The following is a 20,905-nucleotide window of genomic DNA, read 5'->3' as shown; positions in this document are numbered from 1 at the left end:
CAGGCCTGTAGTCTCGTTGGCTTACGAGATCCCCTGGCACATTTTTCATACCGGCTGATTCCTACATATGACGCGGTAATATTCTCTTGTATGTTCTGTGCAAACTATATCGATGTCAATGCACCACACACAAGTACAAGGTATAAGTGTGGAACAATTTTGGAGTGAGAGGTGCATGTGGAAATTATGTTGGAGAGGTGGTGTCATGTGGAAAGTATGCTGGAGTGGTGGTGTGCATGTGGAAAATATGTTGGACTTATGGTGTGCATGTGGAAATTATGTTGGAGTGGTTGTGCTTCTGAATGAGAAAGCCTAATATAGTAAAATACAGGAGAAAATTAACGTGTACCATGGCAAATAAATCGCCAAGTGAGAAATGCTAGGAAACTTCATAAGCTGAGGAGAACACGATCCTCAAACGCCGGAGGGCACGGCAGGGCGAGGCGGAAGGACACGTCTTGGTAGGGCATTAGGGGTCACGGTGGAGAAGACACTTTGCTCTATATACATCCTCAGACTCTATACACTAATGGCCCTATTAGCAAAAAAAACTGAGTCGGCGGAGGAGTAAGAGGCAACCCCCTTATTTTTAACGGTGGCTGGAACACCTGTGATGGTTAGATGTGACCAAACTGCATCCCACATAACAGCGTGTTCAGAGACGACGCATAAGGTCAGGCATGCTCTATCATCATCATATGTTTCAAATAAGATCGCCAAATACTGGGGTTTGTCCAAACTTTCGCGCTCTCAGTTTTAGCCTGTCAGTCCGATGACGTACTTTGTATTTTATTCTTGCTACCTTTAAACGATTTAAGTCACCTTACGAAAAGAAATCAGCGTGTGGAAAGGTTCTAATCTCGTCACTAAAATGTAATGATCTCTTCAGAGCTTCACAGTATCGTCCGGATGTAACAAGAAAGAAATAAAGCTTAAGTACTCGGGCTGAATGGATCAGAAATACGGCCCTAAACCTTTAAACCTAATGACTCGACATTGCATTCATCCGACCCTGCCGCCACCACCCTCACACTCTGCCAACACCCTGCCAAGACAAGGTTCGGACAGGGACACCAGGAGGCGGCAAGCGGCATTGTTATAAAACCCAGGGCGATCCACGGGGACGCCTGGGCCTGTATTCTGCATAGTGCTTATGGTCGACCCTAGCTAACCGTCATAGCTAAGCAAATTTATGACAGTCAGTCTTATGGCCGTCGGAAGTCGTCGGCCATACCTCACTAATCCAACAACACCGTCAGCTGCTAGAACGCACCGCTCACAATTTGTCAACTTTAAATTTATGGAATAAAATAGGTTCTTGGCATTATTTTCTTGGATTTAAATTGTTTTAACTTCATATTACGACTTTTGGGGAAGTTAGACATAGTAAAATAGGAATTCGTTTGTGAAAAAATGCGCTGAAACGTATTCCCGTTGAAAAGTGTGTAACCAAAAACACTGTCTGACTAGTGTAAACTTAACCTACCTTATTAATTTCATCTAATTTCATATTAGTATTTTTTTGTTGGCTAGGCTAAACTTGGTTAGGTTAAATTTTATTATATATATATATATATATATATATATATATATATATATATATATATATATATATATATATATAATTTTTTATTCATATCATTATTTATTATAATATACTTAACCTACATTACAAATATTTTCTTAAGTCCAAAGAAAGTTAAAGAAAATGTTCATTGCTATGGACAGCAATGGGACAATAACCAGTTCATCTGGGTTAGGTTGAGTTATATATTTCTATAATTTGTTTCTGGTTTATTTAATATTTTCATATTTTTTTACACTAACCTTAACCTAAGGTATTATTTTTTCGACCAGTCTAAACTTTACCTATCCCATTATTATTATTTTATTATATTTAATTATTTATTATTTAATATTTTTTAGACGTCCATAATTAACCTAACCTGCTGGGGCTAGCCCTACAAGTACTGTAAAGCCCAAACTCTGCACATTGGCATTTTTCCGGTAGCAAGATAACGTAGTGTTATGATGACCTTAAGCTCCGGGGTGAGTGGGTTTCTCCTCTTGGTGTCATTCGATAAGGCGTCTCTCACAAGATTGGTGACATACAAAATACCGTCCCTGTCTAGCCGGTATCTCTTGATAAGCTCAGCATCACTGAGCTCGTTAAGCACGTCCCTTCTTCGGAAAATATTCCTCGGCTGGGGATCTGCTTGCTGTGGTGCGGCCATGTTGACACACTTCTGACGGTCATAGGCGGCGTTAAGACAGGGTGAACCCGAACATACCATCGCGCGTCTTATTATGGTCGTCCTTAGGAGTTTATGGTCGACCGTACGAGTTTCTGACGGAGTTATGTCTAAAATGCGCCATTTTGTTTAGATATGTACGACGGATTTAGCTATGACGGTTTGTAGAATCTGGGCCCTGGGGACCAACGATACGATAATTAAGTTCACCAGAACTGAGGTTCCTTGAACGTTATTTAAGACTTCGTGACTCACCATCAATTGCGACACACTTCACTTCCACTTCACTTCATTTTACTTCACTTCAGACACACAGCTATAGTCAGTGACCTCCACATCACACTATGTACACACTCGTACGTTAAGTCCACCTTTGCTGCTCCCTTTCCTCGCGTCGTCACCTCGAAGAATTTTCTCTCAAAATGTTATACATTGCCCAAAGAAATATCTCCTCTGTGGGAAGTAAGAGACCAGTAAACGACAAAACACTCACTCCCGACATACCAGAAGCGGCCACCGACCACCAGACACAGGGTACGATACACACAGATGCCTGGGGTTATGATGGTCACTACAATCACACACACGCTTGCTGAAACCACAACTTGGATTTCAATATACAGCAAGAACACTGCTTACTTTAAATAACCTATTTACTTCGCGGCGCTTGCCCACGAAGTTGCCAAGTATCGCCTCCGTCAGGTAGATAAGGTCGCAGTGAGAAGTTGTTTGACCTTTTATCTTTGCCTATCGAGGCGTCCTAGAGTTAGACGGTGGCGAAACTCAAAGTATGTATCTCCTATGTCTTTGGTATGTTGCTGCGATACGTCACTGGTTTCATCAAACACCGCCACCAGTATTTTGTAATGTCAGACAAATTAGCAAAAACACATCATCATCATCATCATCATCATCATCATCATCATCATCATCATCATAATCTATAGAGCTAAAAGTTATTTATTTACACCAACAGCGGCAAAATATTATTATGTAAAGTCGTGCACATCGTCGTTTTGTTGCGGATTTCCGAGTCTGTGAGGCGTTGAGGGGTGCGTGATGTGATGTGATGTGGCCCCCACTGGGACACCGTAACTCTTGGCTCGTTAGCTCGGGATAACTTTATTCATTTATTTGTCCTACTAATCCAGACTAAGCGTTATTTTGGCCGTATTATCTCCGGTTAAGAAGGGGTCCCTAGCATCTTTTTCCCAGCGATTTAGTTTGCCAACTAAAGCTTGCTATCTTCTGGTATGTTACTTGCAACTTATCAAAATAGGTTAGATAAATATCAACAGAATATTAACATGCCATATACAGAAATGGCCTGGTAAGGATGAGATATTAAGTAGCCTCCATGAAGAAGGTTAGTAGAACTTCTCCCTTCCTTGTTTATCCCTTATATATGTCGTTAATATTCTCTTATGTGTATTTATGTAGTCTATATCCATATCCATCAAATGACACAAGAAGATACCAGGGCTTACTAAGCAAAACAAATCGCCTTGAAAAATGTGCTAGGGAGTCATCTTAACCGACGAGAACTAGGGCCATTTATAACAAGCCCCTGAGAGGCCTGTGTTCGGTGCTCGTGCTCAATCGCCGAGCTCCAAATTGGCCCCGTTTTAAATGGTGTTCTGCCACACACGACCGTCGCGTCTGTGGGTGGACTTGAGAAGAGACAGAGAGTAATCTTCTAACATTTCACCATGATGACGGCGAGTTAGGAGACGAGTAAGAGTATGCTAGAATAATTTTCTAACATTTCACGATGATGTCAGTGAGCTAGAAGAATTCATTATGATAGGTTAATTTTTTAACATATCACCATGATGATAGCCAGTTAGGAGATGAGAAAGGTACCACAGATTGATTTTCTAACATTTCACCATGATGTCAGCGAGTTAGAAAGGGAATACATTATGATAGGTTAATATTCTAACATTTCACCATAATGATAGCTAGTTAGGAAACAAGCAGGGTATTATGGATTCATTTTCTAATATTTCATGATGATGCAAGCGAGTTAGACGACGAGAATAGTATCATACACGTGTAGGAAATACGGCGAGAGTATTACCTCAATAACAGCCCATTAATGATTACATGTTTCCAGGTTACAAGTGGTAAGAGATGAAGGGAATGATACAGCATTTCCGACATTAATGAGATTCACGAAGGGTTTATGGTCTTCAAAGTAATATGAGGAGACGATGGCATGAGGAATGGGATCGCACACTGGAACATGAAAAACCCAACCTCATACTGTCTTACACCGTATATGACAGATGATAAGGGGAATGGAGAAGAGAAGATATAGAAGAAAAGGGGTAAGCAACGATTGAGAAGTTAGCTCTTTGGCGGTAGTTGAGAACACTAAGAAAAATTAAGAATTTGCATAGCAGGGAGTATGTGATGGAACTGGGCTATGAACAATACACAGAAGAATAAAACAGGAGAGTAAGATGGGTGGAGACAAGAACTGGTAGGGGATGGAGTGTGGTGGTCTGAACCAATCACGTTACACTGAGACGTATTTTATGTGGTTTAGCAGACGTCGTAGCACCTATTCCTTGACGATTGATTTTGCATATTATACCTTAACATTTTCTTGTATGTTACTGTATTTGTCATTTTAATATAAACATAATTTGTAACAATAACATACAGGATGATGCTGAGGGGTAATGTGTAGAATTAATCACTATGGAAGAAGTATTGCAAAATCCGCAAAGCCACTGAAAATATGATTCCTTGTCTACTGGACAGATCCGCAAAACTTTAACTTGTCATGAGCAGCTTTTGAACATCTAGCAATTTTCGATATTGAATACTTTTATAATTTTATATGTGCTACATCAGTATTCGGTACCGGCTAATTACCAATGAATGAGCCATAACAGCCTTGTTTACATTGGGTGGTTATACAGGAGGGAAGCATCCACTGGTTAAGAGAAGATATGAGCAAGGAATGTCTTATTCATGCGCTTTAATCTACTTTTAAACAAATACAACATTAGGCTACATATTTATCGTACTTTGGGTCACTCATTTCATAGAGTTTCCCGGCAGTGAATCACGGGCCTGAAGATGTCTGAAATTCTTTCCCTGCTCCATTTCCTGTGGGTGAGGCAGGGTACTTATCATGGTAAGGGACCCATGAATCGGGTTGCCCTCCACGATGAGGAACTAAGAATTCCTCTGCAGGTGGAAAAATTTCCATCAATGTGGATGCCTCCCTGGTTTCTAGACTTTTCTTCATGGTTCATGTTCTGCACAATTTGGTGACACAACAACTACAAGGAACTGTTCCACTGTGGTATGAGGTGACGGGGTAGAGCAGCTGCAGGCGCCGCTCAGCACACCGACACACGACACTACAAGGAAGTTTGCCGCACCTTATACTTCAACACCAGAGCTAGAGAGACGCGGTCCTGTGCTTTGAAAGTGTTTTAGATAACTTGGCCTTTGGCACGACATAACAATACGGAGTTAAGCACTACAATAAATGGTGTGCTTGCCCACATTAATCTTACTATTATGTAATATTTCAGTCAGTATTTATTACAATGTTGTTTTTAGTTATCGTATGCACTTATAATCGTAACTTTTAACTACCAGTGAATATCATACATTGGTTGAATATGGCTAACTCAGCTGACCATGATTCATAAGACATCTTCGCTGTTGCAGCAGTAGTAGCAGACACTATGCAAAGGCAGAATCATTCGCTAGCTAAGACATTGGGACCCTATATACCAGTAAGGGAGTGACGTGTTGGGTGAGTGGAGGAAACATGGTCTCGGTTACGACAAATCATCACTGCTAGACTCGTTGTTTTGTTGCTGTTGTTGCTCCTGTTGCTTGCCCGCTGTCTCCTCCTTCGCCAGCGTCTCGTAATCCTTCATGGTGGCAGCCATGAAGTCAGCTGGACCAGTTCCTGACGAAAACTCCATCTCCACACGGTACTCATGACGGGCTAGATATCTGACGTACTTCTCAGGCGGATCCTCATTTGTTACTGATACGGATCGCATGACACAGTGGCTGACGGTCGTGGCCGGCATTGTGAACTCCAAGTGGCAGTGTTCATCCAGCGACTCTGGCATCTGATCGTTCGCCGTCAGGTTCATCCGGCAGCTGAAGGTGTGGTTCGTGTAGGCGCCCTGGCCCTCCTTCGGTAGTCGTGACATCCTCCACACAATGGCACGGTGTTGGTGTTCGTACTTGGCCTGGCCCGATGTCACTTCTGTAAGAGCTGCTTGGGCCGTCTCCACCGTCCCCATAAGCCGCTCGATGCCTTTCACTTTGCCGGTTCTGTCAAGGGAGATTGGTTGTGTCATAGGGATCTAGTATAAATTGTGCTAAAAATAATGACATGACGAGTAACATACACAAAATCCAGAATTATGTGCTTATAGCTTTATTTTCAGTCACAGAAATCCTACCTAAACTTAGTATATACAACACAAATTTGGGAAAGAAATAAGGCACCACGAACAGGTTACACATATGTATTCTTATGACATACATTTTAAAATCCTTCTTTGACAAAGTTGCATCATGACAAAATGTAAAAAAAATTAAGTACTTTTCTCTTCTTTACTTCTTAAAATCTTAGAATGATATTGTAAGAAGTAGAACATACAGGAGAGGGAGACCATGGATGAGGAGAAAGTACAAGGTGGAAAGGCATTTAAATAAGGGTGGTGTAAGTTGGAGGAAGGGCAGATTGATGACCGAGGGTCGGGTGACAAGGAAGCGATTTGCTCTTGGCCTCCCTCTCCAGAATTAAAGCGTCTGACAGTAAATGGATAAGCAGATAGAACTTTCAGGGAGTAATGGTGAATAAGAATCAGCACGCACCTCCTGTGAGCAGACTTGACGGATCCATATCTGAAGTGCTTCTCGACTCTGAACATGTAGATCCAACACTCAGGCAGGGGGAACCTCACCACCACGTCCTCACACGGGACCTGACAAAGCGAGGCCATCACCAGTTTAAGGTACTATTCTCGTTCGCACAGAAGCTTTCCTGTCAACTCCTCCCCAGCGATTTATTTCGCCTGGTTCACCTTCATATTCTCTTGCCTTTGATTAATGCATATAATATCAATGTTAGTCAAATATTATCACACAGCATCATATTATGGTGTAACAAGCAAAATATTTCGTTAGGAAAGAAGTGTTGCGAGTTTCCGATGCAAACAAAATACAGGATATAATCTCAGCACTCGCGTTATCACACTGAAGGATTCTCTCTCTCTCTCTCTCTCTTTCTCTCTCTCTCTCTCTCTCTCTCTCTCTCTCTCTCTCTCTCTCTCTCTCTCTCTCTCTCTCTCTCGGTCTATCAATTTTTTGTCTATTTCTAGTTAGTCTCTCTCTCTCTCTCACTCTCTCTCTCTCTCTCTCTCTCTCTCTCTCTCTCTCGGTCAATCAATTTTTTGTCTATTTCTTGTTTGTTTCTCTCTCTCTCTCTCTCTCTCTCTCTCTCTCTCTCTCTCTCTCTCTCTCTCTCTCGGACTATCAATTTTTTGTCTATTTCTAGTTACTCTCTCTCTCTCTCTCTCTCTCTCTCTCTCTCTCTCTCTCTCTCTCTCTCTCTCTCGCTCTCTCTCTCTCTCTCTCTCTCTCTCTCTCTCTCTCTCTCTCTCTCTCTCTCTCTCTCTCTCTCTCTCTCTCTCTCTCTCTCTCTCTCTCTCTCTGTCTATCAATTTTTTGTCTATTTTTAGTTAGTCTCTCTCTCTCTCTCTCTCTCTCTCTCTCTCTCTCTCTCTCTCTCTCTCTCTCTCTCTCTCTCGCGGTCAATCAATTTTTTTTCTATTTCTAGTTAGTTTCTCTCTCTCTCTCTCTCTCTCTCTCTCTCTCTCTCTCTCTCTCTCTCTCTGCTTACCTGCCCAAGTTTCCTGCCAGAGAAGCCAGGTACGAGGATGTCACAGAAGATATGGACCCTTCTTCCCTGTATGGTCACCTTCGTCTTCACCTGCAAGGGCAATTCACGGTTCTTGGGGGGCCGGACCCTAAACCTCATGAGTTCGATGTAGCATGCGTCAGGAGGCTTGAACCTGTGGGGAAATTAATGGGGAAGTTAACCTGGTAGATGCAGGATGGTACTGGGTTCAATATCAACTCAAAATGGTGGCAAGGATCATTTAATTACTGAGTGGGATATAAACCCCTCCAATACAACGGCGTATTTGTTATCATATTCTGCCTAAAACAAGACGATTTTGTTCAAATCAGGAAGGACCTTTGTTGGCAAAGATGTTGATGAAGGCAATATCTACTCTGTCTCTTCAAAGGTGAATTGAGCCATCTAGAGACAGCCAGTATAAATGACGGCAGCGGATTAACAGGGTTAGACACAAAACATTCCCAAGGATCATTAGCTATAGAGTGTGTTATGAGACTTAAAATAATCACAAGGATAAACTCTAAATACAATGCGAATTTAAAAAAAAAAAATACCAGGGACCAACTCCGAGTACAGTTCGAAGCTCATTTTATTCTCAAGGATCCGTTTTAAATACGATATGAAACTCTATAATGTCCTAAAGAGGTGGCCTGCCGTCCTAAAGGACCCAGTTTCAAATCCCCGCTGGAGCAGAGAACAGTTTAAGGATTTGAATTTCATTAAATCAGGCTTTACTGATCTACCAGAAGACCCGCCGACATGTCGTAAAAATACCCCCGCTAATACCAATACACCAGTTCTGTATGAGACAGCCCTAGCATGTATTCAATATGGACGGTGGGTGTTAACGCCGAAGTGGTGACATGTAGAGGTGTATGGTATGTAGGAGGACTCCTGGGCCTTGATAGCAGGCTGTGAAGCCTATGCCCTGAGTCGGACACTGAAAAAATATATGATATTACAAACTTAAAGGAGTACATGTGTCGAGTTGTGAATGCAATCATAACCTCCAAATATTGCCAAGGATCAATTCTGAATACTGTACAATATTGAGAGTCAGCATTATTCCAGCGGGTACAATATGAAGCTAAAATACATCCATGAAGTGCTTTTTTACGGGGATCTGAAAACTTCTCAAGCTAAGTTTTCATTGCTATATCAAGCTCAAAATATTTTCAAGGAGCAGATTTGAGAACGATTATTGCCAAAGACCAGTCCTGAGTGAAAATACAAGCTCAAATTAAACACAAAGTTCAATTCTAAGTACATAAATACTGGAGGACATGGACGCAGCCAAGTGGAAGGGGGGTACGAGGGAGCGGGTTCCCATTTTTCTAACAAGTTGAATGGGAAGGCACTCATTTAATAATTTATATATTCAATTATTCACTCACGAATTAACAAGCTCTTCGCGCTTTGCATCCTTAACACCAGACATTTTCATTAATATAGATGCTGATATAATGTTTTTCACGAATAATAACAATAAAAGTTCAGGTCCCTCCATAACAAAATCCTGGCTGCGTCTCTGCTCAAGGATCAGTTATAAATGCAATGTGAGGCTCAAAATCTTCTCAAGGAGCATTTCTGAGCACAAACAACTAAAAAGATCGATTCTGAGAACATTTAAGAAGTTAAGCCTGTATCAAAGGAACAGTTTTGATCTCAGATATTCCCAAGAATCAATTCTGTGCTTAAAATAGATCCAAAGCTAACTCTTGAGTATGATATGATGCTGAAAATATGCCAAAGATCAGTTCTGAATATGCCCTAATTGAGTTCTGAATGAAGATATCCCCAAAGATGAATTTTCAGTTCAATTTGAAGGTTAAAATATACCTAAAGATCAGTTTTAAATATATTGTAAAGATCCAGATATTCTCAAGTATTCGTTCTGAGTTTATTATTCCCCCAAATTAGCCTGAATGCATCAGTCGTATGAATCTCACTTTATGCGCTGTGCCTTCTCAAACTCCTCGCCGTAGACGCGGCAGTGGAACTCGACCGCCTCCAGCCTGATCCACTCCTCTGTGATGATGGGGATGATGTGATGTCGTGGCGGCCCACCACCTCGCGACCCTGCTTCCTCATATTGTTGATGCCAAAGTCCACGTTCGGCATGCCTGACGGTGTAGTAGTCACGTATGTCCCACTGCCACGCTTTTGCATTGCATTACTTTATTTTTTATTGCTGAGCAACTAAGACTCATTCATTTCAAGGAAGCATTTAAATCAGTTATATTCATATTATATGACCTGTGGAATCTTTACTTACTTACACACACACACACACACACACACACACACACACACACACGTGTGTATGTGTGTGTGTCTGTGTTTGTGTGGGTGTGTGTCTGTTTTAATCTGTACCGCTCATCTGACACCTGGAAAGTAGGCAGGCAACAAACATCCTAGATAGTCTACTGTGGTTTGCTTAACACTGTTTTTCTCTAATTAATTCAGCCAGGTAAGAATCTCAACCCACCAGAGAGGAAGCCAAGGAAGATGATCCTGACTTTAGCTATCATGTGGTGAACGACGCCCTTCATGTCCTGCTCCACGTAGATCTCATCCACCGCCGTCAGCTGCACTTCCTCGTTCTTGTACTTGAGGGCGCGGTCTCTGTGCACCATCAGGGAAAACAGCTGCTCCTCTATTAGCGACGAGAACAGCTGCCAGAACACGAGTTACATAATTTCTTGACATGGGAATACATATAGATTTTGGTATATAATTAATTTGGATTGTTTGGCAATGTTTGTGCTTTTATTTTCTTCAGAACATTGCTGATTGATACATTCTAAACGATTACGTAAGTTTTAGGCAATTCTTTGTATCTCCAGACGAATAAATTCAGATCAACAAAGACTTTTCGAACTAGAGAAGTTAAATACAGTTTTCATTAGTCCCTTCACTATCAGGACACCATCCTATGTTGAATAAAGAATCCAGTACGGTAGCAACGAATGAAATACAAAACTCTTTTATGTTATCGGGTTGAGTTAATATGCTTTCTTATCTTCATGACCTAAGGAATAGGATTTTATATGTACACTTCTATTAGTTTGTCCTACTGCCCAGATTATAGGAAAACTAATGGGAAGACTGTGATGAAAATATGTGAGGTAATTGCTGCTGAGTAACGAACGAAACAATTAAATTTTGGTAATAATTCGTCAAATAAACAACACAGTTGTGTTTCCAATAAAGAGTTCAGGATCCTACAATGAAAGAAATCTCGAGATTGGTCTGCAGGGAGAACAATGTACAGTAGATCCGAGATACGAGCTGCCCCTGTAACCAGCTGGCTGCCATTTTAGTTGTCGCTGTTTTTGCCTGTGGTACTTAAAAGGCTTTCATATGTACTGAATTTGAAATAGAGTCATCACTATTTGTCATTGTCTTTTTATTGCCTGATCTATCTTCGATGTTTTTTTTTTTTTAATAATGACTTTGGGCACTGAATAGATACGTTGCTCCCTGAGGTCCAGGCGTCCTCCTACTCCCACCAGTTTGCGCTACACGCAATCACTTGTCCTGCTTGGGCGCTAATAACCGCAATGTCCACACTGTACACACGATGCAGCTGTTATATTCAGGACTGGTTTGATGATGAGTATTTTTTTTATATGTAGGTGGATCATATGGGGGATCAGTTAAGAGTCTTTTAACTAAACCGAATGCTTATACTGACCCCTGCCCCACTTGGGATCAAGATATCACTGTCAGCAGTCCACTCCTGTACGATTTAACCACCTCACTGTCATTTCCTGCCTATTCCTGCTCTCTCTCTCTTCTTCCCTTTGCCTCCCCTGGGTTCACTATCCTTCCCTGCTTCTCTCTGCCCTTCCCTGCCTATTCCCGCTCCTACCCCTGCTTCTCCTTATCTCTCCCTGCTCTTCCATTCCTCTACAGCATGCCACCTACCTCACCCTGTCCTTTTCCTTTACCGTATCTCCTTGCCGTTCCTTGCCTCTCTGTCCTCTCCTGCCTTTCCCTACCTTCCCCTACCTTCCTGCCTCACTCTACCTCTTCCTGCCTCTCCCTTCCTCTCCCAAGCCCACACACACTTTCAGATCCTCATAGTTCTGCGTGCCAACCTTAAGCAACTGCGATATCTGCGGGGCGTGCTCGACCGGCATACCCAGCTTCCGCACGTCGCTGGCAAACTCCTTCACGTGCTCGTAGTCCCCGGCGATGGCATGCTGGGCGAATTTGGTAATCTTGGTCGTGAGTCGTTCCGCCTTGGACACCTGGCCTGGTCGTACTCCCGGTCGTTCCTTGTAGAATAGGTACTGGACTATGACCTTGAAGACCTTGCCGAACTGGTCGAACTGTTGCGCTCCTGCGACGGGGAGAAAGAAAAATGTTCAAAGCAAAGCAAACATAATTCAGAAGTTTATTGTAAAGGCAGAGTACGGAAAATTTTGAACATCTTGAAATCATACAAGTTGAAAAATCGAGAAGAGAGAGAGAGAGAGAGAGAGACCAATCGTCTCTGGTCGCGAATGTATTATTATTATTATTCCTGCCAGCCAGAGTCGCTTGTCAAAGGGTTAATGTGCCTTACTTATGAGATAAGAGTGGGTCTCCATGGTTACTAGTAAAATCGGTATTCCAAACTAACCGAGCTCATAGGGGTAAGGAATTTTTGTCAGGGCAACGGAGTGGTATCAGTGGTTGCAACCCCTGGCTCATCTGACTGTGAACGCAGTGGACCACAGCTGAAGTTACCCTTGTCCTGCAGTCCGCCGTCCTCCTTTTAGAAGATAGAGAGGGAACTGAAGGATGCTTGTATGACCAGGTAGCGGAACCACCCGGTCATACTGGTGCCACCACGAGAAGGCTTCCCTCTCCGGGTAGAGTAAATGCGGACTATTCAACTAACATCCAGACCCATATTATCACTGTCACCTGTAGGTATTCTAAGTAAGTTAACCTTTTTTTGCTCCCTAGTGGCATCACATTATCGGGAGAAAAGGAAAATCTCGGAAATAAACTGAAGTGATTTCTCAGGAACCTTATTTCTCTTCCTAATCTAAACAGAGTCTTCTCAAGGCAGTAAGAACAAAATAGAAAGTATGTCATTAGATTTAAGTGACTCTGCATGATGATTCATGGTAACGGAAGATAACTAAAAAAAAATTAAAAAAGTAACCAGATCTCATAATTTTAAAAGACTGTCATTATTATCGTATTTCATCACCTTACCATTCATTAAGTTGATTGAAAAATTGTTCGGCAGCAATAAGAGCGAAGAAAAGCGTGTACTCAAACAGTCTCTTACACACAACTTAAGCTCAAGAGATTTTATAAATATAGTCCCAGCTAGTGTGGCGAGGCAAACCAAACCCCTATCTCAGCTCGAACAACGATCGAGCAAAGAGGCAACCCGAATCACCGCCTTTGTTCGACCCGGAGAGAAGAATGTTAGTACAGTATTTGTTGTTATTTGCCCAACGGACGCTCTTCAGCACCGTCTTGGGAAGAAATCGTGTCTATCAGCCTCAGTGAAATTAAGGGCAAGTTTGTGCTGGCAGAGTGGCTATGGAGGTGGTGTTTGTAGTGAAAAATATAAGTAGTTATGAAGAACAGGAGCAGTGTTGCAAGAGACGTGCTGCAAGTGAAATTCAGGAATGTATTTTGAGTGTGTGACACTGCAACGCATCTTTCTTAGCGTATTATTTTCTATATTACACCCAAACATTCTCTTGTATGTTACGTATATCCTTTTAATATCAATATAGCTTAACTCAACAGCACACAAGAGGATGTGGAGGAGCAATAGGCACAATAAATCAGTAAGGAAGAAGTGCTGCGATATCTCCCAAGTCGAAAGAACTCTTGTGGGCATACAGGGAAACTGATGCTGTTGGGTGCGGATGATATCAGAGCAGGTTAAGTGTGGAGTGTAGTAACGGTTACAGAGGTCAGAGGGTTGCAATAGTACATTTCTGTGATCGAGACATGATAACTAAGGAGATGGAAATAGTTATAAACATTAATGGAAAGTAAACAAAATAAGGAGACAAGTGGTGATAAGCAGTGAACCAGAATAAAAAAAATCAGTGACAGCCAACCAACAGAGAATGAGTTAAAAGCCAGTGGGTCCACAAAACAATGGAATTTTAAAGGAAGGAGAATATAAGTAATATTTTATCTTGTCACGACGAGCGCAAAGGTGCAAAGATAACATATAGAAAGTGAGTACGGAAGGTTAAAGAAGATTTGTGAAAAGTCGTGTGAGATAAATCAAGAAATGGAGTGAGAAAGAATAATGATATATGAGGGGAGATATGAGAAAGAATAAAGATATACGAGGAAAGATATCTGGAAAACACGAAAAAAAAATGATAAACATTATGGACGATGGATGAAAATTTAAAACTGATAAAAGATTACTGGAAAACTTCAAAAATGAACAGACAAAGACTGAAGTAGAAAAAAATATCGAAAGAAGGCAGCGCTATAAGAGAGAGAGTTTGAGGGATGAATTTTTTAACAACTAACTAAAAGATACGTGGAAAAAATGCAAAAATGAACAGAAAATAACAGAAAAAAAAAAAAGCTTAGAAACGAGCCGATGTCCATGACAGTAAAAAATAATAATTTATGAAGAAAGACGGGTAAAAAAAAAAAATGTAAAATGGACAGCAAAACAGAGAACTAGAAAAAAAAAATGAAAAATACAAAAAAAAAAAAGTGATTGGCAGGTACGAGAAACGCAAAATAAAACTCGCAAAATAAGTATGAGAAAATGGCTAGAGAAAATGACTTGAAAATATATCTATATCGGAGACACAGTAGAAAGCCTGAAGTGGGAGCTCCTGGAACGGATCCTTGTCGTCCTTGTTCTTGAAGAGTTGGAGTGCCGACCCCTCCGTCAGGCACACGAACACCTTCTTCCCAGAACCTGTGGGCGAGGCAGGGCACTGCGTGAAGGTAGGTGCTTGTCTTTGAGGGCCTATGCTTAAAAGGCTTCTTGCATCTCTTCCTTAGCAATTTACTTTGCTTATTACACCTTTCCTTTCCACTCTCGTGTCTGTAGCATGTTTCCTTAATACCAGCACAGATTGCATACATAAAACAGACGTGAACGTGAACGGGCTGTATACAGGAAAAACGCTCAGAAAGAGGTGATAGGAAGCTCCAATGACCGACGAGAATACACCCCTAGTTAGAATAAAGAGTATTTGTACAAAGGTAAGTGAGTGAGGGTGGTGTGCGGGCATGGGGTCGTGGGTGTGTCTGGTATGTGTAGGGGTACTTAGGCAGCGTAGTTGGTGCGTGGCCAGTGGATGGTGGTGGAATTTGTACAAGGGTAGGTGGGTGAAGGTGGTACGCAGACACTGAGTCGTGAGTGTGATTGTTGGATATTTTTTCAGTTTCCTTATAATCACAAACTACTTTTTTTTTATTATTGAATCAAACCCCAAACGGGATTGAGGCGTCTGGCAATAGATAGATAGATAGATCAAAAGGGGAGGGTGTCTTTTATATTGTATATATTTCCTTCACAAATGCTTCGCGTCTTATTTAGGGAGGGACTGTTGGGACTCACTTCTCCAGCCCTTAGCTCTGTCCGGCATCCCAGCTCCGTTAAAAATAGGATACGTTAGCTTAGGTTCGAGATGGTTAGCTTAGTTTTGTTACTAAAGATGCGATAGCAAAGGGGTTTACGAACTGGAGGAAACTACCTATATCCTATGTGTAAAACGAAGTATTTACCACGGAAATTACCAAGAACCCACCCCCTTCGGTTAGGCTAGAAAGCGAAGAAAAAAAACATAAATGGTTATGCACACAACAAAATTACCATTTGGTATGTGTATACGAGTTGAGGTATGATGATGTAGATGGTGTTAGTACAATGGTGGCTAGGTGAGGATGGTATGGAAGTAATGAGTGACTGGTGTATATACAGTGGAGGAAGGATGTAGGTGGTATTAGTTCAGAGATAATGTGTGGTGGTGGTTCTTGCTTGGAGGTTCTTCAGCAGTGGTGTGAATGTGGTGTTTACGGGATACTGTGAGAGTAAAAGTGAGGCTTGTACAGTAGTGTGTGTGTGTGTGTGTGTGTGTGTGTGTGTGTGTGTGTGTGGTCCCAGATATGGTCCCAGCTGTGCTCCTGAAAAAGTGTGCACACACTCTTTCTACTTCACTGTACATTTTGTGGCGAACATCATTGGCCAAGGGTTAGATCCCTGCACAACTAAAACTTGGCTTAGTCACACCGGTTTTTAAAGGTGGAGACAGAACGGCAGCCAAAAACTATAGACCGGTTGGAAAAACTTCTCACATTATTAAAGTATTTGAGGGGATCCTGGTAAAGACAATGGTGGAAAACATGAAAAGGAACGAATTATTTAATGAAGGGCAACACGGATTTAGACAAGGAAGGTCTTGTTTATCGCTACTTCTGCAGGACAGAGTTGACAGATACCTGGAGAACGAATTTGGAGCAGTGGTCGTGTACCTCGACTTCTCCAAAGCTTTTGATAAGGTCGGCCAACCGATCCTCATAGAAAAACTGCAGGGTATCGGAATAAGGGGAAGGATCGCTGGATGGATACACAACTTTTTTGCGGGAAGAACTCTGTCAGTAGTAGTCCAAGGAGAAGAATCAAGGATATCCGAGGTAACAAGCGGAGTTGTTCAAGGGTCTGTTATAGACCGTTGCTTTTTCTCATATTCATCAGTGATATAGATGTCAACTTGAACTACTGCAAGGCTACTTCCTTCGCAGACGACACCCGCATTATAGGAACAATTAGAATGGTAGAAGACTGTAAACTGGAATAGAATGTTTTGAACATGATGTCTGAGTGGGATGAAGGTAACAATATGGAGTTTAACAGTTCAAAGACTGAACTGATGAGTTACAGACACCCTAAGATAGAACACATCATCAATAAATACAGGACTCCAGACAGTGCAATTATCAAACAACAAAGTAATGTACGGGACCTTGGTATCACCCTCAGTGATGACTCCACTTTCTCTCAGCTACAGGGAAAGCGAAACAAGAAATAGGATGGATACTGCGGACATTCAAGACCAGGGAACCACAAACGATGCTCATTTTATAAAAGTCCTTAGTATTGCCGCTGCTCGAATACTGTCGCCAGCTCTGGTGTCTAACAAACATTGGACAGATTAGAATAACTGAAGCAGTGCAACGTACATTCACATCCAGAATAAGACAAGTTCCTCAAGACAGTACCGGACCACCCACAGCTTCCACATTACCAGTCAACTAGGGACGACAACAGTTTACTGCATCACCTCAACCACAGCATCTGAGGGCGGCGCTCCGCGTGGCCCTGGCTCAGCAGTTGGGCTGAACTGCATCTCAGGCATCTCAGGTCAAGTGTGTGTGTGTGTGTGTGTGTGTGTGTGTGTGTGTGTTTGGAGGAGAGAGTGTGTGAGTGAGTGGGTGAGTTAGTGGGTGAGTTCGATGAGTGGTTGACTGGGTGAGCGAGTGAGTGTGCGAGTGAGAGGGTGAGTGGGGGTGAGTGAGAGTGATTGAGTAGTGGGGGTGAGTGAGTGAGTGATTGAGTGAGTGCGTGGGGAGATGGGTGAGTGGGTGGGTGGGAGAGTGAGTGGGCGAGTGAGTGGGCGAGTGGGAGTGAGTGGGTTAGTGAGGGTGTATGGGTGTGTGAGTGAGGGAGCGGGTGCGTGCGTGGCAGGGAAGGACGTAGTTACATACAAGTGTGGTGGAAACACAAGTGTGTGAAGTTAACTGCTTGTTTGCCAGTGTATCAGCCGTTTGCCAATATTCAGCATTTCTGCGTTACATTCCTGCCTCTTTTACTTTATCTTCCCTTTCGTTTTGCTTCTGTTGTAATTTATCTCCCATTTCTTTGCTTTATTTGTATTTTACCTTCAGCTTCCAGCCAGTCTTCCTCCCTGTTCCATTCTTCATTTTAATTTACTGTCCTTTCCCTTTCCTTTCCTTTTCTTGTAATTTCTCTCCCACGCCTTCCTTTTACATCAATTTTACCTTCTCTTCCCTATCAATCTACCCGTCCGTTCCCTTCCTCATCCTCCTTTTCTTTCCCTTCCCTTTTCCATCCCTGTTTTCACAGTTTCTCAGTTCTTTTCTTCCTATACCATTTCTCTGCCTGTTTCTATCAACATCCACTCTCTGCTTTATCTTTTCCTACCTTCCCTTCTTCACCATTTCCTTTCCCATCTATTCAGTCACTACTCTGCTTTCTGCTCCAACAACACTGCCCTTCCATTCCTCTCCTATAGTCCTTTTTTCCTTCTTTCGTTTTATTGCCTCTGCGTATTTCGCCTGCATCCTACCATTGTTTTGTTTTCCTGTTTTGCTATCATTTCCTCTATTTGTATTTATTCTGCTTCCAACCGCTGTGTATATCCAATATCTTCCTCATCCTCTTTTTTCCCTTCTCTTTAAATTTCCCTCTTGTTTTCTCCTATCGCAGTCTTCCCCCCCCCCCCCGAGCACCACCATTCCCATTCTCTGTTACTCTCCATTTCAATTCCTTTTCATTTCTTTTTCTATACTTGTGTTCTACTTTTGTCAACCACTGCCCCATTCCTCTTTCTGTTTATTTCTCCGCTTTCTTTCCTTTCCTTTCCTCCAATTAATTTAATACTGCCTCATTCGTCTTTGTCCTTTCCTTCCCTCACCCACTTTCTCCCATTTGTCCTGAGCACAGACGTTTGACAATTCTCTCTCTCTCTCTCTCTCTCTCTCTCTCTCTCTCTCTCTCTCTCTCTCTCTCTCTCTCTCTCTCTCTCTCTCTCTCTCTCTCTCTTCTACAGTTTTCAGACCACATCTTCAGTCCAGATCAAGAGTCACCTTAATAAGAGGGTGATTTCATTAAGTTAGTGGACACATTCCGCATCAGGTTAACAGTACCAGTGTAGTACTGAAAATACTGCACAACAAACGGAAGGACATACCAAATATTAAGGGAATAAACTGAACCTAAAATAAATAAATAAACAAATCAATAAATAAATAACAAATGGGGCTACTATATGTGGAATTAAGAATCAAGTTATCATGTTAATGTAGAAGTAATTGTGAAGAACAAGCTGGTTGTACAGAAAGACTGACTAACAAGGACGTGGTTATATAATAGTAGATGAAGAATGAGGTGGTTATACAAGAAAGGTCAAGAATGAGGTGGTTATTCAGAAACAGATGAAGAATGAGGTGGTTATATAGAAATACATGTGAAGAATGGATTAGTCATCCAGGACTACAGAAGAATAAGGTGGTTATACATAAATACACATGAAGAATGAGATGGTTATACCGAAATATAGATGAAGAATAAGGTTATACAAGAACATATGAAGTATACAGTGGCTATACAGAAATACATGTAGAATGAGGTGGTTATGCAGAAATACAGATGAAGACTGAGATGGTTATAAAGAAATGCAGATGATGAATGAGGTGGTTATACACCATCATGAAGAATGAGGTGGTTATACATAAATACAGATGAAAAATGAGGTGGTTATACATAAAAACAAATGGAGAATAAGGTGGTTATGCAGAGATACTTGCAGCATCGCCAAACCACATAATGCTTCAGGAAAGTGGAGGACAGCCGACCACCGTAGACGACCCATGCGTATGTCAGGACTCTAAAATATCATAATACAATGCATAATAACTAGTAACGTTCATATGTAATCCAGAGGTTGGGTGATACTCATGGATAGTGCTGGAGGAAATGGCGTTCGCACATTCTCTCTCAGGAATGCCACAGAAAGAAGATGTAACGCCTGATCGAAAAGTCCCCAGAATCAAGAAAATTCCACTCAACCGTGCCTTACACGTGACACTCTCTCATATACGGGAGAGAAGGAGTTAGCAGGCAGGAGGAGTTAGGAGAGAGAGCAAGAAGGGGGGGTCTAGGAGAAAGAGAGAGGAACGGTGGGGAAAAAGTCAGGTGCGCGGGTTAGCGAGTAACTCTCATCTCATTACGCTCTGCTCTGTGAGACTATATTACTCTTGAGATATTCCCTTTGAAGAAAATAAACTACAATCAAACCCGCAGACTCATCTTTATCTTTCTCCTGTCATCGACGACAAGTACAACCAAACATTTTCTCCTACAAATCATCTCACTGTTAAAACAGCTCGGCTACGACATAGATATAATAAACTACAATTACGATTAATTGTTTTGGCGGCAGCGAACGTACGAACCATGTTTACGAGTCTACGAGTCTATGAGTCTACGAGTCAACAGTTAAGCCTACATTATCAAGATAGAAACAAAAAATACTACAAGTCTGAGCCACATGATGCCTGACAATTTTATACAGGCAGTGGTTTGACAATATATTGTTGCAACCAGCCTTCCAATTTCTGCATCAATCTACAATCAGCAAACCAACAAACAAATATCTACGATTGCTACGAAACAAGCATGAAAGACGATAGCCAACATTATCCTCTGGTTAACACCGCACAGCAAGACATTACAATTAAACATTGTACAAGATATCAGAAGCATCTAAAGAAGCCTACAAATCAACGATCAAGTAACCACAACCACTGCAAGTTAAGAAACGGAGCTGTAGGGAGAGTGCTGACTCACAACCCACTACCACATCAACCCCCACCTGACCCCGCCCTTCTCCCCAACCACCCTCCAACTTCACCACCACAACAACCACCAGGAGGCACTGATGCAGGGGTGACGGTGCAGATGACGCAGCAAATATCACAGTCACCTCACTCG

The 20,905-nt window shown here is 41.9% G+C and overlaps 1 protein-coding gene across 1 annotated transcript in view; it reads right to left on the bottom strand.

Annotated features, from left to right (window-relative positions):
• Positions 1-6,058: 6,058 nt before the first annotated feature.
• Positions 6,059-20,905, bottom strand: part of LOC145398962 (protein stoned-B-like) — a 106,018-nt gene continuing 91,171 nt past the window's right edge. The window contains 8 exon segments of the mRNA XM_080271694.1: positions 6,059-6,569; positions 7,119-7,228; positions 8,146-8,317; positions 10,116-10,216; positions 10,219-10,289; positions 10,655-10,841; positions 12,240-12,511; positions 14,945-15,082. Coding sequence (XP_080127820.1) covers positions 6,059-6,569; positions 7,119-7,228; positions 8,146-8,317; positions 10,116-10,216; positions 10,219-10,289; positions 10,655-10,841; positions 12,240-12,511; positions 14,945-15,082 — 1,562 coding nt within the window.

Source organism: Coenobita brevimanus, chromosome 47 (assembly GCF_032717465.1).
Source record: "Coenobita brevimanus isolate Jiangsu-jjx chromosome 47, ASM3271746v2, whole genome shotgun sequence".
NCBI lineage: Eukaryota > Metazoa > Arthropoda > Malacostraca > Decapoda > Coenobitidae > Coenobita > Coenobita brevimanus.
Note: the sequence above shows the minus strand (reverse complement) of the source record. Positions and strands in the feature narration are given on the sequence as shown.